The sequence below is a fragment of the Coenobita brevimanus genome, chromosome 25, assembly GCF_032717465.1.
Source record: "Coenobita brevimanus isolate Jiangsu-jjx chromosome 25, ASM3271746v2, whole genome shotgun sequence".
In the NCBI taxonomy this organism is placed as follows: Eukaryota; Metazoa; Arthropoda; class Malacostraca; order Decapoda; family Coenobitidae; genus Coenobita; species Coenobita brevimanus.
In genome coordinates, this window is record NC_136978.1 from 4,340,927 (window position 1) to 4,368,337 (window position 27,411).

At 46.4% G+C, this 27,411-nt stretch overlaps 1 protein-coding gene across 1 annotated transcript in view; it reads left to right on the forward strand.

Moving 5' to 3' along the window:
• The window catches only part of LOC145393751 (uncharacterized), a 247,243-nt gene that overhangs the window by 44,331 nt on the left and 175,501 nt on the right, over positions 1-27,411 (forward strand). The window contains exon 3 of the mRNA XM_080267795.1: positions 423-437. Within this exon, the coding sequence (XP_080123921.1) occupies positions 423-437 (15 nt within the window). The remainder of the gene's footprint in view (positions 1-422; positions 438-27,411) is intronic.

Consider the following 27,411-nt stretch of genomic DNA (forward strand, 5'->3'; position numbering starts at 1 on the left):
CCAACCGGCCTACTGCAGTTATCCTCTCTTCTTATGTTCTTATGTTCTTATGATAGAGGGGGCAGATGGAGGAGGGGATGACAGAGAGGGAATAATACAAGGAAAAAGAAAATAGAAGGGGAGGAAGGAAAGAATATGAGAGAACGACAAAAGAAAGACGACGAGAAGAATAAGCGGACGAGCAACGGCGGAAATACACGGAAGGAAGAGGGGAAGAAGAAAGGAAGGATGAGAAAGGGAACTAATGAGGATGGAAAGCAGGAGGGAGGGAGGAGAGGGAAGAATGGAGGGATGGAAAAATGGGGGGCCGGAAGAAAGATCGAGGAGAAAGGAACAGAAGACGTGTGTGATAAGTAAAAAAGAACAAGAAGATAAAAGATATTGGAAAGAAACAAGGATAGGAATTAAAACGGCCGCGTCAGAAGCGGAAGGGGAGAGTACAGCAGGCGCGAGAGGGGGAGGGGGGAAGGGGGACTGGATAGGAGGCTGCAGTGTCAGTGGGCCAGGAGGGGGAAGGGGCGAGTGTCATGCGGCAGGAACATACGAACATAAGAACATAAGAAGAGAGGATAACTGCAGTAGGACGGTTGGCCCATGCTAGACAGCTCCTAGAAGGGTAACTAAACTACTAGCATGAGATAAGGACAGCAAAGAAGAAGGCTCTCCCTCGCCATCCAAACCCTCCAGCAAGAGGAAGGAAAGGCATTGTTAGTGGGGTAAACATGGGGAAAGGTAGTGGGGTAAACATGAGTAAAGGGTACTGGGGCAGGAGAGAGGAGGGCAATGTGTCAGCCGTAGGCACAGTCAGCGGAGCACGGGGAGGGGGGAAGTCAGTGTCAGCGAAGCAAGGGGGGCACAGCATGGTGAAGGAAAAGAGGGGGAAGGGGCAGTGTAAGATGGGGCAATGTCTTCGGGGCGGAGGGGGGACGGGGGGAGTGTCAGCGGGGCAGGAGAGGGGGGGCAGTGTCAGCGGGGCGGGGCGTGATTTGGGCTGATACGGGGCCTCCGGGGAAATAACCGGGATGGTGTGCGCGCGGCCCCACCTGCACGGGGGGGGGGGGAGGTGGAAGAGGGAAGGGGGATGGGGGACGTGGGGGGAGTGAGAAAGAAGTGTGAGTGGAGGAGCCGAGGAGCAAGATGATGGAGAGAATGCTGAAGAGGGGAGGAGTAATGGGTGGAGGGAAACTTGATGGAGGGGGGAGGGAGGGGGATAGGGGCTTAAGGGATGGAAGGGGTGAAGGATGGGGAAAGAGAGGCGATGGATGAGTCTGAGGAAGGGAGGGAAGGGGGAGGAAAGGAACAAGCGAGAGGGAAGGAGTAGCGGAGGGAGGGAGAGTTGGTTGGAAAGGGAAGGGGAAGGATGAGAAAGAAGAGGATAATACAGGGGAAGGATGTGAAGGAATAAGGAGGGTGTGGTAGGGAGGGGAAAGGAAGGGAGAGATGAGTAAGGGAAAGGAGAGAAAGACGTAAGGGGAGGGAGATAAAGGAGGGGAACGGGGAGGAAGGGAAAGGAGAGACAGGGAGAGAGGAGTGGACATGGAGAGAAGGGTGGAGGCAACGGAGGGGAGGAGGAGAAAGAAAGGTATGTAAAGGGTAATGCCAAGGGGAACATGATGGAGGGGATGATGGGGAGGGAGGAATGATGAGGGGAGAAAAGGGAGGGGAGACGAGAAGGAGGAAGGGAAGTGAGGAGTAGAGGAGGGAGAGAGAAGGAATGGGGAGGAGAGGGAGAGAAAAATCACGTGATTAAGGTGGGGGATGATAATGGGGGTGAGAATGGTGGGGGAAGGAGATGGAGAAGAGGAGGAGGAGGAGAGGGAACGGAAGGGAGGGGAGTAGAGGAGGAGGAGGAGAGGGAACGGAAGGGAGGGGAGTAGAGGAGGAGGAGGAGAGGGAACGGAAGGGAGGGGAGAAGAGAAGGACAAGGAAAGAAGCAGAGACTGAGGCGCTGAAAAAAGAAACAAAGAAAAAGAGGTAAGTTGTGTGTGTGTGTGTGTGTGTGTGTGTGTGTGTGTGTGTGTGTGTGTGTGTGTGTGTGTGTGTGTGTGTGTGTGTGTGAGAGAGAGAGAGAGAGAGAGAGAGAGAGAGACTAGCTAATAAAACTACATCTTTAAATACATTACAAATAAATTAATAAAGTATACCCAATATATCATACATCATCTAGAAAGAAAAATATATTAAAGAAAAAGAGAGAAAAGAGAGAGAGAAAAAAGCGATGAGGTAGAAGGGAAGAGAGAGGTGAAGCAAGAGTGACAAAGGAAGAAGTAATGAAGTGAGAGAGAGAGAGAGAGAGAGAGAGAGTCAATAGCGGCGGCACTTCACACTGGTTTTATAATGATGAAGTAGTGCTCTCTCTCTCTCTCTCTCTCTCTCTCTCTCTCTCTCACACACACACACACACACACACACACACACACACACACACGATATCACCAACCTACATGACAATTTTTTTTTTTCACTTTATAACACACTTGTCGAAATGGAGAGGTTAAACACAGCCTCCATTGACCCCTTCAGTACGAGAGGCCTTTTTAGAAGCTGAATAAAATCGTCTGGTGGGGACAATAAAAAAATATAAATAAAAAAAATAATAAAATAAAAGTCACAAGCCACCTGGACCAAAGGAGTAAGGTAATAATCGCCCGCCTATGGTTTGGTAACTGAGTGGTAAATGAGGGTAATTTGAGGGTAATTACTGGGTGTATTGGCACATGACCTCAATGTAACTTAAGGGAAGAAAATGCATAAGTGAGGACAAGTATCATTAGCTCTCACAGGCCTGCTTAAAGATACAAACTCAGGGATGTTGTGAAACTGGAGAGGAGGAGGAGGAGGAGGAGGAGGAGGAGGAGGAGAAAAGAAGTAGTGATGATGGGAATGATGATGATGATGATGATAAAAATAATAACAATAATAATAATAATAATAATAGAAGAAGAAGATGAAGAAGAAGAAGAAGAAGAAGTAGCAGAAGAAGAAGAAGAAGGAGAAGCAGAAGAAGAAGAAGGCAAGAACAAGAAAAAATTAATGGCTGCTCTCATTGCATTCCACTTTTTCGCCCGTGCATGACACTGTGCAACATGCATTTCACTGCAACATCTGATTACATTCACACATTAACATATCTAAAGCTACCAATCGCAATGCTTCCTCTCACGTAAACATATTGTTATTATTATTATTAAAGATGATGTAGATGATTATTATTATTTTTATTATTACACCGGTAACATCATTATAATTACTACTATTACCATCATCATTAGGAAAGGAAGGATGAGACGGAAAAGAAAAAAAAAAAGAATGACAAGAAAAAAAAAAGGAAGATAGGATAATGAAGGGACGAAGGAGGGAAAGAAAGCTGGAGAAAGATGCAAGAGAGAGAGAGAGAGAGAGACACACACACACACACAGCCTCATCCCGTGTTGTGATAGGATTATTAAACCCGATCACAAAGCTTATTCTCAGTTTTAGGAGGCCATCACGCCCGCTCTTATACCCCCTCCCTCCCTCCTCCTCCTCCCTCTCCCTTCCTCCCTCCCTCTTCCTCCCTCCCCCTCTCTCCCTCCCTTACGCCGTGTCAAATCTCTAGCTCCATCCCTCCTTTCTCCCTCTCTCTCTCTCTCTCTCTCACACACACACACACACACACACACACACCTACGCCTTCCTGCACTCCACCCCTACTCGTACTGAAAAGGCGATCGACTCATTTGATAATTATAATTCTAAAACGTTTCTAGCTCTACCTAAGTAATCTCTCCTCAACTCCATCAAGTGAGTGGACGGTAGGGTTAGGGCTATTTACAACCTCTTCCATCTCAATTATTTTTTTATCCATATTTTCACCAATCGTTACAAATCTCCCGTAAAATATCCTCTAATTAAACGCTGCCAGGTGAACGTTTTCCAGGTGCTCTATAATTAAACGTTTCTGGGCCGGGAAACGTTTCGATGTATACACGGTGAAAATCTTAATTGCTGCTGATGACGGGGATTACTGAAAGGAGTTATGATTAGCTGCTTGTTAAGTACACACACACACACACACACACACACACACACACACACACACACACACACACACACACACACACACACACACACCTCTCTCTCTCTCTCGCAGCTAAATCCAGTCCTCCATCACTCAGTAACATTCTTTTTTTTCTCTCCATTTCTTTCCTCCCTCTCTCCTCTCCTCTCCTCATTCAGTTCTATGTTTCTCTCTTCCTTGCTCTCTTTTTTCCTTGCCTTTTTTTCTTAATCTGTATATTTTCTCTCTATTAAACTCCTTCATTCTTAGTCTTTGTTTGGTCCTCTCTTTATTTCTTTGCTCGTAAATATTTTCCATCTTCTTTAATCTTTTCCTTACTTCTTTTTTCTTTCTTTTAAATTTCCATCTTCTTCCTTATTTCCAACTTCTTTCCTTCTTTTCCACAGTTTTTTTTTCATTTACCTATCCCTCTATCTCCGTCCCTCCTCCATCCTTCCTTCCTTTCCTCCATCTCCCCATCACCTGAGGAGAGGATGCAGGAAGGAAACGAATAAGGAAATGAGGTAGGAAGAGACAAAAGAACTGGGATTTTGAAGCTAAGGGGGCTGCGAGGAAATAACGATGCAGAAAGACAATGGGAAAGAAGGAAGGACAGAACAGGAGGGAGAGGAGGATGGAGGAGAGGAAGGAGTACCAAGGAAAACAAACAGTAACAGATCTTATAGTCCTTTCGAGGCTGCCTGTTACAGAGTAGACTATGACTACAAGATCTAATTCTACATGCTGAGGGATAAGGATAGTAAAGCAAGAAGGAGAAGGGAGAGAAGGATGGAGGGAAAGAAAGAGGGAAGTACGAAAGAAGTAAATGTTGGAAGGAAAAGACAGAAAGAAGGCAAGAATGAAAGAAATGACTAAACTACAAAGGAAAAGGAATGCAAGAAGGCAGGAAGAAGGGGAAGGAAGGAAGGAAGGAGGAAGCCTGCACAGATTTGAGAGGGAGACGAGGAAGCAATCTCACTCCCAGGTAAGAAAGAAAGACGGGAAGGAAGGACGCAAGGAGAGAAAAACGCGTGACGGAAGGAGGACGGAAGGAAGTGTGGCTGGGAGAAAGCATGGAAGAAAGACGAGACAAAATGAAGAGAAGCATGGAAGAAAAGGAAAAAATGAGGAATGCACAGATTTGGGAGAGAATAAAAGAAAGAAAGAAGACGAGAAAAAGTACTACACAGATTTGCAAAGAAGACGAACAGGAAGGGAGGAAGGAAGGAAGGAAGGAAGGAAGGATGAAAGAAGGATGGATGGATGGAAGGAAGAGCAAAAATTGAAGAGGGGGAGAGGATGGAAAGAAGGAAGACATGAAAGAAGGATGGAAGGGCAGATGGAGGAAGACTACAAAATTCAGAGGAAGAAGAGGGAGGAAGGAAGGAAGGAGAGATGGAGGAAGACTGCACAGATTTCGAAAGGAGGAGAAGAAGCAATCTCACTCGCAGCCACCCTCATAAACCGTCGCTCTATCCAAATACGCACAGGGAGGAAGGAAGGAAGATGGAAAAAAGGAAGGAAGGAAAGAAGAAGGAAAGAAGGAAGGAAGGAAGGAAAGAAGTAAGGAAGGAAGGAAGTAGACAAAGCAAAACAAAGACTGATAAACATTTGACGGGTTTCATAAAAAATATAGGCCAAACCCGGGAATATTATAACACTGGCAAACACACACAGATAGACAGACAGACACACAGATATAGAGACAGATACATATACAGACAGACAGATACACAGACAGAAATTAGGTCTTTACTCCCTTGTGCTGGAATTATAAGCTATTTGAGCGAACTGTCAAAAGTCGAGACAATCATAAATTTAGTCTGGACAAAAGAATTTCGCGACTATGAGCCCGAAGGCGAAGGGAGGTATGTCGAGCACCCTCCCTACAAGATGTGCGGCAAATCCAGGCAGTAATGGATTGATTCGAAGGAAAAGTAGACATAAACATATAAATCTACCCATCTATCTACTGCCAGACGTCCAGTCCCTGAGTTCATCATTGGTGGTCATCACAAAACTGTCTCATAACCTCTTTAATATCGCTCAACCCCATCAGCCAATCCAAGTCGCCTTCTTTCATGCGCCCTTCCATGCTATACTTTCCCTTAACCATTTATATACGCCGTTTTTATAATAGTATATGAATATTCTGACGATTTTACTCGGCTTCAGTTTAGATCCCTCGTACTGAATAGGTTAATGAAAGCTGGCTCTAACCCCTCCAGGTCCAACCCAGGCAGCATGAAACAGACTGAAGCAGCGGGAATAAAAGGTTAAACAGGGTATCGGAGTGAAGTTGTAAAAATCACAATATAAGTGAGACGAAAAAGGATTGATATTCACAACCTTTTAATCTTCACACAGACAAGTAGTGCTAATCTCTCTCTCTCTCTCTCTCCCTCTCTCTGTTTTGACAAATATCAATAGCCTTGCCCCCCTACCCCTGGCCATCGTCCTTTTCTAGTTCCATCCTGCCTTTCCCTTAACTCCTTCCCTCCCAGCACTCCTCCACTCAACCTCCTCCTCCTGCTCCTCCTCCATGCAGCTCATCAAATCCCAGTAGCCACGCTTGTCTCTTCAAGGAACAAATCTGAGAGCGACACATGGGCCTCGGTATGGGCGCTCCGTGACGCGACTGCACATAAGGTCCACATTCCTACCCGAAAACCCGGTAATTTGACTCCTAAGGCCCGGGTTCCGTAGGGGCGGTTGTTGCTCGTGCCCCTCCAGGGTCCTGTTTAAGGGCAGCAATCTGAGGAATATCTGGGCTTCCTATATCTGTCTGACTGGGAAGGAGACGCGTGGATGGCGGCTGGATGGGTGGGTGGGAGGGGAGAGAGGGGCAGGTGGAGGGAGGAAGGTAGGTAGGAGAGAGAGGTGAGAGGGGAAGCAGGGAGGAAGGGAGGAGGGTAGGAGAGAGGTGAGAGGGGAAGCAGGGAGGAAGGGAGGAGGGTAGGAGAGAGGTGAGAGGGGAGGAAGGGAGGACGGTAGGAGAGAGATGACAGGGAAGCAGGGAGGAAGGGGGGGGAGAGAGAGGGAGAAGTAGGTGGAGGAAGGAGGGAGAGGCGAGAGGGAGAGGGAGACGGGAAGAGAGGGACGGATAGATAGGGAGAAGGAAGGAAACAGGAAAGAGAAGGAAGAAATGACACTGGAGGGTAAGGCGGCGGCAATAAAAGGGAGACAGACAGGAGAAAGGGAAGAACAAACAGGGGGTGGGGAGGAAAGCAGGATACGATGGATGGAAGAACAGTTAAGAGCGGTAGGAGGGAGGGGAAAAGAACATAAGAACATAAGAACATAAGAAGAGAGGATAACTGCAGTAGGCCGGTTGGCCCATGCTAGGCAGCTCCTAGAAGAGTAACTGAACTACTAGAATGAGATAAGGATAGCAAAGAAGAAGGCTCTCCCCCGCCCTCCAAACCCTCCAGCCGAAGCCGGCAGGAAAAAGTCAGAAAGAACACCACGCCGTATAGAAAAACTGGCGTGGACATTTTACAGGAAAGTGTGAAAGGAGAATAGAGACTATCATAGTGTAACCTGAAAAGAAAATTTATTTTTTTAATTAGTATTGGTTATAATATTTTCTTTTATTGGAGGCAAGACGGAGGAAGGGAAAAACAGGGAAGAGTAGGAGGAAGGGAGGGAAGAAAAGTCAGGGAGTCAGGAAAGAGAGAGGGCAAGAAAGGGGAGGGGGTCGGTAGGAGGTGGGGAGAAAGGATATGAAAGCAAGAGGAAGGGAAGAATGGAGAGGGAGGACTGGTGGGAGGAAAGGAAGAATAAAAGGGAGGGAGGAGGATCAGGAAAGATAAAGGGAACAGCAGAAGTGGAGGCAGGAAAGGGAAGGAAGCAGGGGAAAGGAAAGGAAGGGGAAGGGAGGCGTAAGGAATAGATGGAAGCATAGGTGAGGAGAGAAGGAAGAGAAATAATGAGAAGGGAGGAGGGATGAAGTGGCGGGAGCAGTAGGGAGGGAGAGAAGGGAGAAGATGAAAAATTGAGGGGGGCGGGGGAAGCAAGGAGAGACAGTGGCAGTAAAATAAGGAGGGAGGGAGAGAGGAAGAGAAAATAAAGATGATGACCAGCATGCAAAGGAGGAAACAGAGGGCATAGAAGAAAATCAGTACAATGAAAGTGGAAGGAAAGAAAAACGAGATTCTGAAAGTGAGAAATAACAAGATACGGGGAAAATTTTTTACAGAGAAAATTTAAGTGAAGAATAAATGAAAAGATATGACCATAAAATCTGATGAAGAAAAAAAAAAAAAGGAAACACGATAAAAAAAAAAGGGGGAGAAAGAAGAAAGATCAAGGGCAATGAGAGAGGTGTTTGGATAAATGAAGTACAAAGGAATACAAACGAAAGAAAATACTATGATTATGGTATCTACCGTATGAGAGAGAGAGAGAGGGGGGGGGGGAAGAGCTCACCCCAGTTGCAGATTTCATTCTCTCACTCGCATTCGCACATATTAACATTCCAGTGTGTGTGTGTGTGTGTGTGTGTGTGTGTAAATACTCATGTTCGTTCGTGTGTGTGTGTGTGTGTAAATATTCATGTTCGTTCGTGTGTGTGTGTGTAAATATTCATGTTCGTTCGTGTGTGTGTGTGTGTGTGTGTGTGTGTGTGTGTGTGTGTAAATATATATATATATATATATATATATATATATATATATATATATATATATATGTGTGTGTGTGTGTGTGTGTGTGTGTGTGTGTGTGTGTGTGAATCAGTGTGCGTGTGTATGAGCAAAAATATATGTGTGCATGTGCGTGTGCAAGTGTCAGTAATTGTCTGTGCGTGTATGTGTGAGTAGATGAACCGAGAGAGTGAATGAGTGTGTGTGTGTGTGTGTGTGTGTGTGTGTGTGTGTGTGTGTGTGTGTGTGTGTGTGTGTGTGTGTGTGTGTGTGTGTGTGTGTGTGTGTGTGTGCAGACAGAGGCATGAGTAGGCTGGTTCAAAATGTGCAAATGTTCCCATAAGCAAAACATACATGTGTATATGTGAAAATGAATCTGTATGAACGTGTGTATGCATGTTTGTATGTATGTACGCGTATATGTATGTATGTGTGTGTGTGCGTTTTTATACCATACGGACCCCAGCTAGTATGCATTTCCCCACAATAACCAGCAGTAGTATGACCCCCCCCCTCCACTCACCCTGGATCCGCCACCCAGCTCTGTAATAATGAGGCTCTAGTGTAGCCAGAAAGGTTCACTCTTAACACACATTACCAGTGTTTTTTGAGAGAGAGAGAGAGAGAGAGAGAGAGAGAGAGAGAGAGAGAGAATACTGTGAATCTCGTGTTGCCTGCAGGTTGACTCTACCATACACAACCAGTTTTTGCCTGGGGGGGTGAGCACGTACGTATGAATGTATGAATGAATGAAGGAGGGAAGGAAGGAGGGAAGGAAGGAAGGTGGTGGCGAGAAAGCCAGAGGAAGTCGGTAGTTAGGAAGAAATGATGAATAAATGAATGAACGAGCGAAAATGAAAGGTGAATAGACACCAGGTTTGGCAAATAGGTAGAAGGGTTATAGAAACATCTGAACAATTGCAGGACATTACAGTAAGGATGTAAAATGTTAAATAAATGAATGAATGTATGAGTGTAGCTAATGTAAATGAGAAGGTGGGAACAGGGAATTGAATTAATGAATAAATGACTGGAGATTAAATGAGAGCTTAGGTAGGAATGAAGAAGGAAAAGAAGAGGAAGTTGAAATATTATAACAAGGGTGAGTAGATCTGCAGACAGGGAAGGACAGAGGATGCACTGGTGTGTGTGTGTGTGTGTGTGTGTGTGTGTGTGTGTGTGTGAGAGAGAGAGAGAGAGAGAGAGAGAGAGAGAGAGAGAGAGAGAGAGAGAGAGACAACGCCAAACACAAGACAGAGGCAGGGCAAGGCAATGCACGTAGGAAGAGAATATAAGAAAAGGTGTACAAAAAGAAAATCATAATCAATTAAATTATTAGCTGCTCAGAAATTTCAGATGTATAGAACACAAGTAGAAGCCTCGTTCGTCCGATTTTCTCAACCCTAAGGCAGACCACGGCTACAATACAGTGAGGGATTAGTGGACGGTATATAAGCTGTATTATGTGTTGGTGCTGAAGTATATAAAGGGATGCAAAGGAAAGTAAACAGCAACAGACCTATTCGTTCTATCGAGACTGTTTGTTATCGGGTAAGACAAGGATAGTAAGTTAAGATTAGGATGATGATGATGATGATGTACGGCATGTAGGCACAACAGGGCGGGGCGGGGTGGGGCAGACCTTTGCGTGCGTGCGTGCGTGCGTGTGGGGAGGGGGCTGGCCTGTGATTTGTGAGTGGTGGGGTCGCTGGGGAAATCGTGGATATGGCAGTGGCGTCCCGCTCACCTGCCCTCACCTCTTAATTAGGCCTCCGCATGCCACACACCTGTCAGCCCCCACCCACTCCCTCACTCTCCACTCTTGTCTCTGTTCTCCACTCCTCCCTCCTCTTCTTCTCTCCTCCCCCTTCCTCTCCACTCCTCTTTCTTCCTCTTTTCTCCTTCCTCTTCCTCTCCACTCCTCCCTCTTCCTCTTCTCTCCTCCCTCTTCCTCTTCCTCTTCTCTCCTCGTCTTCCACCTCAGTCACCGCCTACCATGGTAAGAACTCATCCCTTCTTCCTCTTCCCTCCTCCCCACTCTCTTCGTCTCTCCTGCCCCTACCTTTTCTTTTACTTCTCTTCTTCTCCTCTCCTCCACCCTTTCTAGTCCTTTCCTCTTCTCCCCAATCCGTATCACCCTCATTATCCGCCAGCAATGACTCCTTCCTCACCTCTCAGCATCATTCATTTATTCCTCCCACTTCTCTTGTTTCTTGTCTACCACATCGCTCGACCCGACATGGCTAGAAATCAACCATCCCTCCCTTCCCTCTTCCTCCTTCCTCTTCATATCCTCTTCTCTCTAGAATACCCCCTCCTTCCTGAAGCCTTTCCTCCCTGCCCCTCCTCAGTATATCCCCTACTCCCTCTCCCAGCAGTTAGAAATCACTCCTTCCGCCATTTTCCACCTCCCCCTTCTCACTTCTCTACACCAATCCCTCTCCCCCATCCTCCCCCAATTCCCTTGCCAGGTCAGATCTCACTGATAAGGAAAACGCATTTAGTCTAAGCACATAATATACACGGTCCTTTCCTTATCTAAACTGCTGTCGATAACCTAAACCAGCTTTTCATGTTCCGGTGTCATATGTAATTTTAAAGAGGGCGCTGGACCCGATGACCACCTGCAGCTCACACCACCACGATCCGCCACAAAGAGCCGTGATGACCAAGGCGGTGGCTTGTTCTAACTCTCATTACGATAACACCGATTTCGCTTTACTCTTGCCATTTCCAGACGATATAATTTAGTTTTACAGGATATCTTTCGAAATGGCGGGGTTAAACACAGCATACTAACCTCGTAGCTACTAGGAGGCGCCCCCAAGCCCAGGACGCACACGCACACACACACACACACACACACACACACACACACACACACACACAAATCTCTCTTCTTTACCGGGGATTCAGGGCGTATTTGTTGTATCACCATAATTTGTGCTATATAAGGGAATGTAAGAGCGTGGCACCATGTTGCTAGGATTGAGGAACATGAAGGGTGTGGGGCCAGACTTGTGCGTCCCTTGGGGATGACGTGGAGGGGGACGCTCTCCCTCGTACGATCATACTACTCCCTCTTTCTCTCTCACTACATATGCAAGTCGTCCTACAAAGCAAGTCAGCAACAACAAAAACAACTATAAAAAAAACACACAGTAGCAATAAAAAGAAACAACGACAGCAATAATATCATTAAACACCAACAATAATAATAATAATCACAATAAAAACAAACAAACATCATCAACCCTCACAGCTTTAGCCATATATGTTTGTCCTTATGGCTGGGCAGAATAAAATCGTTCTGCGGTGCCTGGAACTGCTTGCAGATACGTCGTCGTGCTGAAGGAGTTACTAAAAATTTGCTTCTAACCCTTGTTGGAAGAGGGCTCTCTAAAATAATCACAGACAAGGTTATCGCGCTGATGGTTTTCATCCCTTCTCTTAAAGAGGTTTCCCCTCAGCTGAACGGAATCGTCTGGTGGCGGCACAAAAAAAAAAAAAAAATAAATAAAAATAAAATAATAATAATGAGTCACCGTGCTAATGGAGGTTACTTCTGACAGTTTATAACCCTTCCACAACTAGGGGTCGCTCTCTTCATGTGAATAACCTTCTCTGTTGCTGGTAAACGTAAGAGGACGTCACTGCACTGACGGCGTTAAGAAAATTAGTGTGTGGATGCCAGTGTCATGGGTCCCTGCGGTGTGTGTCTGGTGGTGAAGGACAAGAACTACGACGATGATATGATGATGATGATGATGATGATGACGATGAAGATGATGATGATGATGATAATGATTATGATAATGTCTGTGAATAATACGACCCACCTGAACACAGCACACCACACCTCACCTGGCAGTAGCTTTGGTGACAGGTACAGATGTTTAGAGAGTACAAAGGAAAGTACACAGCCACAGACCTACTGGACCTTTCGTGGCTGATCATTAATACTTATTATCGAGCTGGATATGACAGGGTGGATGACAAGACTGAGGGGAAAGAGGGTAAGTAGTGGTTATGGTGGAGGGACATGTAAGTATTCATAGCTAAAGTGGCTGAATAATACTGGCAAGTTATGTGGTGTGTTGACAAGGAAATGGTGACAAAGGTGTGGTGGTGCTGGTGATATGGGTACAATGTTAGCTGTGTTGGTGGTGTTTAGGGGATGGTGGTGGTGACAGGGGTGTAGTGGTGGTGTTGGCAGGTGTGTGGTGGAGGTAGTGGTGACAGGTGTGTGATGATGGTGGTGATAGGTGTGTAGAGGTGGTGGCGGCGGCAGGGATGTGGTGGTAGTGGTGGCAGGGGTGTGGTGGCAGGGGTAGGCAGCACTCCAAAAGATTACACTGACCCTGTGATTTTATGCATCTCCCCCCTCCACTCTTTCCCACTCTCCTTCCTCCCCTTCCCTTCCCCCTCCTTTTTTTCCCCCTTTCCTCCCTCCTGCTTCCCCCCCACCCGTTGCATCTTCCATTTTTTCTTATCCCTTCTTTCGTGCTCCCCTTCCTCTCCTCTTCCTCTCCATATCGTCCTCTCCTCCTCTTTCCTTTCTTCGTTTCCCCCGCATCTACTCTTTCCTATTATTTCTCAGTTTCATCTAATTTCTTTACCTCTTCTCTATTATACCCATTTCTCTTTTTCTCTCTTTATCCTCCTTTCTTCTTTCCTTTCCTCTCTCTCTCTCTCTCTCTCTCTTTTTGTTGTTGTTGCTCTTCACCCTCCTCTTTCTCGTGTTTTTCCTCATTTGCATGTCTCTTATTCTCTCCATTTTATCCCATCTTCTTCTAGAGTATATATCCCTCCCTTCATCTCCTCTTTTCCTAGGCATCTCTCTCTCTCTCTCTCTCTTTCTCTCTCTCTCTCTCTCTCTCTCTCTCTCTCTCTCGTGAGTCTACCCATTTTGTAATCATTCCTTTCTTTCCACTCCTTTTCATCTCATTCTCCTGTATTCCTTTTTCCTCATTCTCCATCTAACTGTTTTACTCATTCTATCCCTGACTTTCTCTTGTACTATATCATGCTTCAATTATATTTCTTTTCCAAACTCTCACCTCATCTACATATTACTTTATCGTCTTTATCTCCTCTACCTCTTTTCCTTCTGATCTCCTCTCACCCTCGTCTTCCCTCTCCCCTCCTTATCTTCTCCTCCCTTTCTCTTCATTATTTTCCCTTATCCTCCACCTGTCCCATAGCCATCATCCATCTCTTAACATTCTTCATCCCCTCCTGTCCTCCCCTTCCATTCATTTTCTCCCTATTCCCTCCTATCCTCGTCCCTACCCACATCCATCATCTCTGTACCACTAAACCTTATCCTCCCCCAAGCTATGTTATCTCCCTCCCCCTCTTTATCTCCCCCTACGCCATCTTATCTCCCCTCCCCTCCTTATCTCCCTAGCCTCCTCTCCCCCTGCGCAGCGCCCCATGTGTGTAATCCTATTAACGCGCAGCGCAGGGACGGGTCGCCTCAACTGACTGGATTTCTTGAGGTTTAACAAGATTGTGTCTGGCACGGTCGCCCTCCTAACACGTGCTGCCACCCCCTCCCTCTTGTTCCCTCACCCCCCGGTTCTCAGCTGTGTCCCGGCAGCCCTTAGTACTCTCTTGGTAGCCCCCAGTACTCTCCCGGTAGCTCCCAGTACTCTCCCGGTAGCTCCCAGTACTCTCCCGGTAGCCATAGTTCTCCATAACCCAGATTTGCTGCGATCCCACCCCACCCGGTTGTTTCAGGTCCCGGTATCTTCCCAGTACTTGGTAGCCCCCAGTAGCTCCCAATTCACCCACTGTCTTCCTGCTTTGCTATCCTTGTCTTCGACTCACGGAATGGCTACATCAATTATACCATATCATAGAACGAAGTGCCACAAACGGACCAATACATTCTGTTTCTGTCTGGTTTCCTCTTTACTCCTCTGTACTAAAATTTGCTGCTTCTTTCACTGCTCAATCGATCCTTTAAAAGCATGAGTATTAGGTGAAAGGGACAAAGAACAATAAAATATGCAAAATAAATCGCTAAAGAAAATGTGCTAGGGATCTTCCAAAGCCCACGAAATCACGAACCTTGATAAAAACAACTCTCATACAGTCGTGGGAAAACGTTCACCTACATATCCACTGCGCCTACTTCACACTTAGGGGATGTCCATCAACTTTTCTCCCTGACGTATCATATCCAAGAGAATCATCTATGGGCAGAGAAACATACCAAGCCTCTCTCAGCTTTAAACTATCAACCACCAGAGGAAAGTGGGAGGTAAAAGAGGTGAAATATCTGGCGAATTCTTGTCCCTCGCTGCACTTCTCAATAAAGTACTACTCTTGTCTCCTTAGTGGCTTTTAGTCTCGCAAGGACCCACTGGTACAGGCCGAGAGTTGCAGAGATATGGGGAAGGAGGGGAGAGAAGAGGGAGAGGTGGGGAGAGGAAGGGGACAGTGGCAACGGGAAAGGGGGGAGGGGGAGAAGGGGACGGCGGACCAGAAAGGAGTGGGGGGAGAGGCAAAGGAGACTGGGAGAGAAGAGAGAAGACGGAGAAAAGGAGGAAGAGGAGGGGATGAGAGGAGGGGAAGGGAGAGGAGGAGGCTTTGTAATGAAGAAGTTAAACGACTAAGAGCATTTACAACAAAAATGATACAACTCAGCATTTTAAACAGGTGAGTGAAGATGATGATGATGATAATGATGATGATGAAAAACAAGAAGATGGTGATAAAGATGATGATAACGATGATGAAGAAAAGCAAGAAGACAGTGATGATGATGATGAGGAGGAGGATGATAATGAAGATAAAAAACAGATGATGATGATGATGATGACGATGATGATGAACAAAACGACGGTGATAATGATGATGATGATGTACTCTGGCAATATCCTCACGTGCCCCTCAGCTCTCCCCGGCGGCCACCTCCTCAAAGCTGACACACAAACTTTGCAGTCCACAAAGTTTCAAGTCCCACCCCTCCCTTAACAGCTTCACTTGTAGGCTATTGTTGCTTCTGGGCTGACGTGATGATGATGATGATAATGACGATGGTATAGTGATGATGATGATGGTGGTGGTATGACGATGACGATAATGATGATGATAATGGTATTGATGATGATGATAAAAGACTATGGTATAATGATGATGACGATGGCAATGATAATGATGATGATGATAATTGGTTTGTTTCTCAGTCAATACATGATACTCTCTCTCTCGATGCAACAGGGAAGAGAATAACAGAGATGCCCCATGTGTGAAGTATAGCATTCTTTTTTAATATATGAAATTCCCATGCACTTCATTTTCATTCTTCTTGCTTATTTTACTGATTAATTCACTCTTTCAGTACAGGGACTCTCTCTCTCTCTCTCTCTCCTTGCTACCACCAGCCTTTTTATATGTCTTTTTGCTTACAACTCAACGTAAAAATGCCAAAAGCAGAATTAACGAGAAGGGAAAGAGACACACAAGGCTGAAGGTGAATAGGTTTAGAGTAAAATAGGATACCTGTGGATATTACGTGGATGAAGGGGGTGAAATGAAGACAGAATGGGGTAAATATGGAAACAGAAGGAATGGGATATATGGATAAATTACGATACAGAATGAGATGAAAGAATATACGGATAGGCAAAGACAAACTGCGATAAGAGAGGATAATGGCGGATAAATACAGATAAAGAATGAAACGAAAAAAGATACTAATAATGAAAAAATAAGATAAAAGAGGAGAAACGTGGATAAATAAAGATTGAAATAAAAAGGATATAGCGGTACTCATAACGAAATGAATAAAGATAAAGAATGAAGATAAGGAAAGACTAATAATGAAAAAAGATAAAAGAGGAAAAGGATGGATCAATAAAGGTAATGAAATAAATACAACTACGGAGAAATAATGAATAATTACTGTAAAAATGGATAAAGATGGATAAATGACGATAAAGAATGGGATAAAGGCGATAAAAATAAATATATAAATTGGTGCAGACAGGGGGCCTTCCTCACGTCCCTGAGAGAGACCCTGACCTGACCTGTGGGGAGAAAAGGAGGGAGGGGAGAGGGGAGGAAAGGAGGAAAAAGGTGGAAGGGAAGGAGAGAAGAGGAAGAACGTGGGAGGGAAGGAGAGAAAAGGAAGAACGTGGGAGGGAAGGAGAGAAGAGGAAAAACGTGGGAGGGAGGGAGACAAGAGGAGAAAAGTGGGAGGAATGCATGGTAGGAAAAGGGAAGAGGAATGGGGGGAGGGAGAGAGTGAGAGAGAGAGAGAGAGAGAGAGAGAGAGAGAGAGAGAGAGAGAGAGAGAGAGAGAGAGAGAGAGAGGGGAAGGGAGTGGACTGGGTGGTGGCTATTCCTGTGGGTCGGGAATCACAGGCCGTCAGATTCCTGGATTCCTGCCCTCCGTTCCAACCCTGGAATTTTCTTCAGGATTTTCGTCATATCAGCGGGTTTGTGAGGGGAGGGGAGGGGAGGGGAGGGGAAGGGAGGGGAGGGGAAGGGAGGGGAGGGGAAGGGGAGGCGAGGGATAGAAGGGTAAGAAAGGGGCGAAGGAGAGAGGGAGGGAGATCAAAGTTAGGGCAGGAGAGGAGGGATGTGGAGGAGAAGGAAGAGGAAAGTAAAGGGAAAGGAAGGTAAGATGGCGAGGGACGGGGAGGGGAAGGGAAAGGAAGGTGAAGTAAGAAGCAGAGGGAAGATGAAACGCTGTGGAAAGTGAAGAGGGAAGAAAGGGAAAGAAGGTGAGGGAAGGGGAGGAGGGGAAAGAGGGAGATGGGAGACGTAGAGGCAAAGGAGGGAGAAGGGAAAGAGGAAGGGGAGCGAAGGGAATGGAAGGGAAGGGGAAGGGGAGGAAAGCACGGTATGGAAGTTAAGAGGTGGGAAAGCGAGGGAAGAAAAGGGGGGGAGGAGAAGCAATGGCAGGAAAGGGAAAAAAAAGGTGACAAGGGGTGGGGGAGATGTAGAGGCAGGAGGGAGGAGGGAGAAAAGGGGGGGAGAGGGGTGAAGGGAAGGAGGGAGAAGACGGATAGGAGGCAAACGGCAGAGAAGGAGGGATGAGAGAGATAAATGGAGAAGTGAGAAGGATTGGAGAGAAAACGAGAGTGCTTTACGCGGGTCGGGGAGAGGAGGGAGCAGAAAGGGTGGGGGAAACGAGACGTGTGTGTGTGTGTGTGTGTGTGTGTGTGTGTGTGTGTGTGTGTGTGTGTGTGTGTGTGTGTGTGTGTGTGTGTGTGTGTGTGTGTGTGTGTTATGGGCGGAGATGAAAAGAGATGAGAAATGAAATGATACCAAAAGACAGTAAGGTGTAGAAAAGGTGGAAGAAAGGGCGTATGTGGAAGAAGGAAGAGGCCTTGGTAGGGGGTGACGGGCATTACAACGAGGAGGAGGAGGAGGAGGAGGAGGAGGAAAGCAAACAGCAACGGATCTGTCTACTTTACAAGAGGATATAACTAACTCAGCTATTCTCTGGGTCAAAGACAAGGTTAGCAGAACAGTGAACTGGGGAAGAGGGTGAGGGGAAGGTGGGGGGTGAAGGTGAGGGAGGTGTGACGGGAGAATGGGGGTGATGGTGAGGGGGGTGTGAGGGGGGAGTGGGGGTGATCGTGACGAGGGGATGTGAGGGGAGGTGGGGTGAGGGGAGGGTGGGGTGTAGGTGATCGGGTGAGGGAGGGTGGGGGTGAGGGTGACTGCTTCCTGATTCACAAGACGCCATCACTAGGGTCTCGGGAGCCTTAGGTGGAAATCTGGTTTATCAGTGCTGATTCATGACCTCTCTCTCTCTCTCTCTCTCTCTCTCTATCTATCTATCTATCTATCTCTCCCTCTCTCTTTCTCTCCCTCTCTCTTTTCTTTTTTCTCTACGATGACTGTCCTCAAATTTCTTTCCAGCTCTTGGTTTTATTACTCTTCTTTTCACTCCCTCCCCTCTTTTGATCCTTCTCTTCTCTCCCTTCTGATTTATTCCCCTTTATTTTCTTTCTTTCCCCTCTCCCCCTCCTCTAAATCCATATCCCCCTCCTCATCCTCTTCTCTCCCTTCATCTCCTCTCCTCTCCTCACATCGCTTCATCCTTCTCTTTTCCTCCCCCTTCCTTTCTTCTTTCTACTTCCCTCCCCCTCCCCTCGCCCCCTCTACTCCCCTCCCCCTCCCCTCGCCCCTCTACTCCCCTCCCCCTCCCCTCGCCCCACTACTCCCCTCCGTCCCCTCGCCCCCCCAATTGATAACCTGGCAACCATCTCCAGATTTTGACGTGACGTAAATTGAGTTAGCCAATGAGTGGTCAGGACTGAGACTGGTTACTCCCCCCCCCCACCTCTCTCTCTCTCTCTCTCTCTCTTCCTTTCTTCACTTTCATTCCTCCTCCTACCCATACTCCTCGTCCTCTTTCTTGGCAACAGCTTTCAAGATCGATTCAAGACAGGAGAAGGAGGAGGAGAAGGAGGAGGAGGAGGAGGAGGGGAAAGCCATGACAGACATTCTTAAAAATACACACACATATGAACAGGTGGAGAAATACCTTGAGAGCCTTCTAGTTTGGCTGCTCCTCACAGGGTGCGGCGTCGGGCAAAAACACTGAAAAGTAGACAGACGGATAGACATAGATAGATAGATAGGCATATACAGATAGACAGATGGATGGACGAACACAGGTAGATAGATACAGACAGAGACAGAGATAGCTAAACAAAAATATATATACTGTACGAGAGAGAGAGAGAGAGAGAGAGAGAGAGAGAGAGAGAGAGAGAGAGAGAGAGAGAGAGAGAGAGAGAGAGAGAGAGAATCTTATTAACCACGCGTCCGTCTCCTAAAACCATACCTCTATAGACCTCTTCAGTACAATGAAGTCTTTTATCTCACCACCATAAAAACAGTCACCCTAAAAATAACCTAGTAACTTGCCATACTAGAAAGGCTGATGACCCCCCGTGACCGCCCAACTACCCAATTCACTGACTGTCCAAACGACCGTCCATGATAGCCCTCTGACTGAGTGGCCCCGCGAGATGCTGAATGACTGATTGGCATAATGACTGGATATCACGCTGGCTCACTCACCCACCCACTCTGTTGCTTTCACTCACTCACTCATTCGCTTACTCTGTTGTCTCCACTAACTCACTCACTCTGTTGCTTCCACTCACTCACTCCCTCACTCTGGTACGTCCACTCACTCAGTCTCAGTCACTCATGCTTGATTACTTAACCCAGTCACTCATGCTTGATTACTTAACTCAGCCAGCATTCAATCACTCACTCAATTATTCACTCAAGTCTTAAAACGCTCAATCGCTTTCACTCCCTTAAGCATGATTACTTAAGCAGCTAGCACTCAATCACTCACTCAAGTCTTAATAAACCACCCAATCTCAATCACTCACTCGTCTTAATCACCCAATCTCTTTCACTCACTCACTCAGGATTCACTCACACACTCAGTAGCCTCCAGTCATTCCGACTCACACAAGACTCAAGTCCCTACTTTACTCAGTCACTCGGGATATTATTTAAGCTCGCATCAATAAAATCAATAAAGAAGTCTAGTAATAAAAGGTTAATGGGTTGTGTGTGTGTGTGTGTGTGTGTGTGTGTGTGTGTGTGTGTGTGTGTGTGTGTGTGTGTGTGTGTGTGTGTGTGTGTGTGTGTGTGTGTGTGTGTGTGATAAATAAAGTCTAACGGCAGGGAATATCAAAATGGGCACTGCTCCTAACCCATTCATTGGGGTCAGTAAAGCCATAACGTAAAAAAAAAAAAAAAAATGAGTTACGGTGCCGTGAGTTGGGGAAAGGGCAGCCTGATAGCAGAGGACACAGTGACATGGAGGTGATCTGTTTCTGGCAACCCCTTCTGGAATTATGGTACTGGCTATTAAGAGACAGACAATTATACAGAGACAGACAGACCGAAACGGATTGACATTACCATATTGAAAAGGCTATATTTCCACACACACACACACACACACACACATACATACACACACACACACACACACACACACACACACACACACACACACACACACACACACACACACACTCGTCCCATATAGCCATCCCATCAATCACAACTGAAACCACAGGAACCAATCAGTTACCAGGTCATACGGCCAAACGACCAATCTTTCCAATCTTCTTTTCACTACCAATCAGGTCCCGGGTCATCCAGGCAACACTACCAAGCTTTTAAACCCTCTCTTCATTACCAGCTGACCCGGTGTAGTGTAGTTCAACTTTGTTCAATTGCCTGCCCATCTCTTGCAACGAATATGCAATACTCGTGGATCCCTGCTTTCTAGAGACCAAAATTTAAATTTCTTAGTCCCATGAGGCCTTTTATACATTACTTTCTTGCTGTTTCTAGACGATTTCATTCAGCTTAGGGGAGAGCTGTAGTCATGAAGTGGTTAATGAGGGCTTTATCTAACTCCTCCACTAAGTCGTTTCTCAGAAGATGGAGGAAATCGTCTGGAGATAGCAAGAATAAAATGTAAAATACGTCCTCTGATTGAGGGTGTTATGACATCCACACGCCACATCAAATGACAGAATTAAGGTTAGGTTCATTCTCCGTTCGCCGAGTGTTGTGAATTGGATGGATGGATCGACGGATGGATGGTTGGTTGGATGGATGGATGGATGGATGGATGGATGGATGGATGGATGGATGCTTGGTTGGATGGATGGATGGAAAGATGGATGGGGAAGACAGTTTGCTAAAAAGTGGCTTCATCTGCTGGACAGAACCCAAATAACTTAGTGGTTCTTCATCCTGTTGTTCAGTAATCACAGTGGCTGTCTCCGTGACACAGTGTTCTGCCAAAAACATAACTATATCACAAAAATATATATTAGCCTACGACCTACAAAAATATGACCGTTCCCTCCCCTTTTCCACTCCCCCGTCCCTTCTGCTGGTAGGGGCCTCCTGAAAATGATTACCCGTTCACATATCCATTCACCCATTATCCAAGGCGTTAGTAATCTCACCTACACCTTATAATCCAATCTTATCCAACATTTAAAGCCCCATAACTTATCCATGCATCCAATCTTATCCAACATTTAAAGCCCCATAACTTATCCATGCAGACCCCGACGCCCATATAAAAACCACTACCCCCACCCCAACTCGAAAAATGGGAGAAGGGAAATACAGAAAATACATCCATTCACCCATTATTAGCCTCCAAAATTCATGGTACCATCTCATAAACAAAACCCTCAAGATCACTAACTCTTATTGCCACTTCATTTTATTTTGCCATGAAGAGGCTTTCCAAAGAGGAGGGGTTGGGTAGAGGCAGCATTATCTCCTCTACTATGTGGCGTTACTAAACTGAATGAAATCGTTAAGTATCTTCAGGAACACACACACACACACACACACACACACACACACACACACACACACACACACACAGAGAGGCGGTCATTGAACTGAAGAGGTAAGGCCATCTCATCCCACCCCGACCAGCCACTCAAAGATCAACCACAACTCCCCTTCACCCCACCTCACCCCCACCCCTCGTACCGGTGGGGTGGTCCTGCTTAAAATGATTACCTAATTGGGGTGAACGCGTCCCTCCCAGTTATGAGGGCCCGGCCATCCACTCCGCCCGACGCTCAAAATCTCATTAGTAAAATGTAGTCTCTCCCCGCCGATATGACTCTCTCTCTCTCTCTCTCTCTCTCTCTCTGGCCTCGATGTGCTGGTGGTGGCGGTGGTTTTGCGCATCAGTTCGGTCACGCATACATTCGTTTCGCATTGTTTACTCAGAGAAAAGTACTTTCGATTGACGATGATGGCGTTTCTCTGTTCGGTCACTCTTCAATCTCGTTTCGCTTTCTTTAGCTGGCAATTAACAAGAAATAGATAGATAGAGGTAGACAGATAGATAGATAGATATACTGTATATGTATATATATATATATATATATATATATATATATATATATAATTCGTACTTCGTGTGGCTCGATAACGTTTATTTGTGGTTCCTCTTTGGCCACCCTCTTCCGTTTCGATTGTTTAGTTTGCCGTTTATCTATCTAACTAACTGTGTGTGTGTGTGTGTGTGTGATAATTCATAGTACACTTCTTTGTCGAAATACTGTGTATCGCTAATACCGTTCGAAGTAACTGTGATATCTCTCTCTCTCTCTCTCTCTCTCTCTCTCTCTCTCTCTCTCTCTCTCTCTCCATTTTCCCGAAAGATGACAAAGGGTGGCCTGGTATGTTGACGACCTCCCCCAGTCATGGCCCTTTGTATCGTCCAGCCCTGCAGTGCCTAGACTCCACTCCCTTTATGCCCCATTGGTTCTGTTTTCCCCTCCCACTCCATTAAGCTGGATGTAAACTGACCTGCTTGAATTCTAGAGGATGATTGGGTCTTGGCACAAATTTATACCTAGCCTTAATGACCATCTTGCAGTCGACGGGCATAAATCGAAAGTCCTTTTTCCTTCGTCTCCCTGTATCTTCTTCTTCAACGCATCATCCACCTATAATCATCTACATCTATAACCTCAACCACCTGAACTGATCCTTCACCCCCCATATACTCATCCACCTCATCCACCCACACTCATCACCGCCCCATCCACCTATATCATCCACATCTATAACCTCATCCTGATCCTCTACTCCACTAATATGTATCCCCCTTCTTCATTCCTCATCCACTTATAATTCATCCACAAGCATAACCTCACCCACTTGGACTGATCCTCCACTCCACAAGTACACATCCACCTCATCCACCCACACTCATCACCCCCACATAATCACCCACATCTTCCCCGTTTTGGCCGGCGGGGGGTTGGAATATAAATGCCACCTCGTCCCAAGCCAACCTGAATTATGCATAAATATTTAAAACAATCAGATATGAGTGTGTGTGTGTGTGTGTGTGTGTGTGTGTGTGTGTGTGTGTGTGTGTGTGTGTGTGTGTGTGTGTGTGTGTGTGTGTGTGTGTGTGTGTGTGTGTGTGTGTGTGTGTGTGTGTGTGTGTGTGTGTGTGTGTGTGTGTGGAGGGGAGGGTTCGGTGGGAGGGGAAGGTAAGGCGATGGCAGGGGGGGATGGGTAAGATGATGGTGGGGGGGTTAGGTAGGGTGATAGTGGGGGGCTAGGTAGGGTGATGGTGGGGGGAACAGGTAGGATGGTGGTGGGGGAATAGGTAGGGTGATGGTGGAGGAATATGCAGGGTGATGGTAGGGGTAGAGGTAGGGTGATGGTGGGGGTCGCTCTCCTGGTGACTTCTTGTATACTGTATTGATCCCACTGTATTTGGGACTATGGGGCTAGGTTTCTGGTTGATTTGGGCTATATATGGGTGACTGGGGCTAGTTCAGGTTGACTTGGGCTATATCTGGATGAATGGAGCTAGTCTGGGAAAGTTTGGGGCTATATTTGGGTGAACTGGCCTAGATCTGGGTTAATTTGGGCCATATCTGAGTGAACGTGGCTATTTTTGGGTAGATACGGGACTGCATTTGGGTGATTTGAAGTACTGAAAGGTGCATTATGGGAACAGACGTAATAATTTCCCTGTCGTTGGGTGCATATGAGTATTTATGGGCTGCTGCTGTGACTGATCCGGCTGCATATGGGTAGGCAGGGTTAAGGACAGGAAATTGCTGGTTGCACTTGGGTTAGTGGGAGAAGTTTTGAGCAGCTGTTGTCTGTATTTGAGCTGAGAGTGGTTGATGCATTTTGGTGAACTGGAGGAAGTTAGATCGATGCACAGACGACCAGTTATAAAGAGATACACTGGCCAATACAAACACACACAGATATACACAAACATACAAACAGACAGACACAGAAAGATAAATTGATAGAACCAGTGATATAGAGCTACAATGACCGATACTGAGACTGACAGATTTATAGAGACAGAGATACAGAGGGATAAACAGACAGATAAGCAGGTCGATATAAGCAGGTAGGATAGAATAAGTGTAGCAGAAGGTGGCACACATCCCTGCTACTCTTTCCTGCAGGTAAAATAACATCCTTCACAGCAGGTAATGGAATAGAGCCAGTAGAGGGGAAGAAGGGGAAGGGAAGGGGATGGAAGGAGAGAGACAGGGTAGGGTGAGGAAGAGGAGAGGGGAGAGAAGAGAAAGAGAGAGAGGGGAGGGGAAGGGGAGAGGCGGGGGAAGTACAACACACATTTCAGTAAGTCGTGATCTTGTTTCCATTTACAATATGACTGGACGCTCTCTCTCTCTCTCTCATCTGCTATATTTCCCTCTTTCATTACTCTTTCTTTTGTTTTTTCATCTTCCTCCTCTCTTTCGTTGTCCATTTTCTCTTTTAACGCACTGTTTTGTTATTCTCTTCATAAAATACATATAAAACACCTCCCTTCCTCTCCCACTTCATCATCTCTCCATTCTCTCCCTCCCCACCCCTCCCCTCCTCTCACTCACCCTCAGTCACCCTCTCCCGTCACCTCACCACTCCCACAAATATGATTTTTCCCTCATCTCTCCCTCCCTCCCTCCCGTCCCGCCTTCCCCCCCCCTCTCTCTCTCGCTCTTTTATCATACTCCCCATAATAATTTTTAACTATTTTCTTTTCCCTCATTTTTCTTTTTCTTTTTTCTTTCGCTTATGCACCTTATCCCTTCACAACGAGGTCTCCCCTAAGCTGATAATGGTCTTGAAGGAAGCTCCGTCCCAAGATCACTAAAATCGTCTGGAGGTGAGAAAAATAACAATTAGGAAAGGCGTCAGTGTAAGGGTTAACGAATTTCCCAAACGACCTCAACACAAAACAGCTCCATGTGAAGTTGGCCTACTGTTTCCATTTTTTTTTTTTTTTCTCCACGTGACGGAACAATTACAACAAACACATACCGTCGACTGACCTCAAGTGCTATACTCGTTTTCCTTAACTTGGCCTAAAATTGCCTTCTCTCTACCTTCAGTACTGAGTTGTAATAATAGCTTAACACCAGAACAAGATGCCAGTCATGAAGAAGTGCTATGGAAAAGACGTAGAGTCATACTGCTGTCTTCTCCTTTCACTGAGCTACATCAAATAAGCCGCAAAACAACCAAACTCTGGACTACGTAAAGGTGAAAAAGGTTTGTCAGTTATGCTAATCATGAAGAGGTGCTAAGGAAAGGTTGTACTGCCAAGGTGCTGTCTTCTCCTGCGACTGAGCCAAGTTAAGGTGACAATGGTATAGTTCTTGTCCTTTGCTTTCCACCTGATAGACCAATTACATCACACACACACCGTCATTTGATCTCATATAAGTGCCGGACTTGTGATAATTAACTCCTTTTATTGATTCATTCTAATGGGCTGGCAACATGCAACCTGTTATTAAATCTTGGGCACTTAAGAATGTTCCACTTCCGCCTCCCTCCTCCCCCCCTCTGCTGTGTGTGTGTGTGTGTGTGTGTGTGTGTGTGTGTGTGTGTGTGTGTGTGTGTAAACAGAGGAAATATCAGAACGCACCGCAAAAAACTGACCACACCTCCATTCGCTCATCATTCAAGTCTTCAAAGATAGTCAACAATGATTTAAAAGTTCCGTAGGTTTACTCATCCCACGAGAGAGAGAGAGAGAGAGAGAGAGAGAGAGAGAGAGAGAGAGAGACAGACAGACAGACAGACAGACAGAGAGAATTTTCAGCTATTTCACTGGGGAAAAAAAAAAAAAAAAAAGGTCGTCAGAGGCATGGAAAAAACACAGCAAATACGGCATCGTTGTGAAGAGGTTAATAAACTTGAAGACGGGTGTTACGAAAGAGACACGAAAAAGTTGCATCCTTCACTGCTTATCGCTACGGGAATCACGGGTGTTGTTGGCTGGTTGTTTAAGCGACACAGGACGACACAAGACCCTGCTTCCTACCCCACCTAACCACCGTCCCTGATGAGATGGGGGGGGGATAGGGGATGGGAGGATAGATAGAGGTGGGGTAGGATGTGAGTAGCAGAGAATGGGGTGTGGTGGGGAAGTGGGATGGGGTGTGGGGTAGAAGTGTGGTGTGACGGGGAGAGGGATCGGGTGTGAGGCAAGAGTAGTGGAGAGCTGAGGTGTGGTGGGGAAGCAGTGTAGGGTGTGGGGTAGAAGGGGGGAAAAGCTGGAGAGGAACAGGGGGGAAAGCGGTGAGAGGGACAGGGGTTGAGGGTACGGGGTATGAAAAGAATGGGAGTCAGATGAAGCAAGAGGTTGAGTTGGGGAAAAGCAAGGGAGGGGAGGGGTGATGGGTGAGAGGGGAGGGGAGGGGAGGGGGTTGAGGGGAGGGCGTGTTGACTCTAGTGGTATTGCGGCCACTTGATGGATGGTGTGGTGGCGTGGGGGGCAGGAAAAGGGGGGGGGAGATGATGCTGAAGGAGGGGGAGGAGGAGAGAGACAGGATGAGGAGAGGAGAGGAGAGAAAAGACGGAAAGGGCAGGGAAGAGATGACGTGAGATGAGATAATAAATAAAGGAAAGGATAAGAAATGAAAAAAAGAAGAGAGAAAACATGTAAATTAAAGAGAGAGAGAGAGAGAGAGAGAGAGAGAGAATTTGGCTCGGCCTCGTCACTTATTGCTAAACGGGCTTCTTGATCCCCCCCCCTCTCTCTCTCTCTCTCTCTCTGCATGAGCCTGAATGTGTGTATGTGTAATTCCCATAATGTGTATCAATGAAAGTACGCAAAAGAGCTTCTCTGTGTGTGTGTGTGTGTGTGTGTGTGTGTGTGTGTGTGTGTGTGTGTGTGT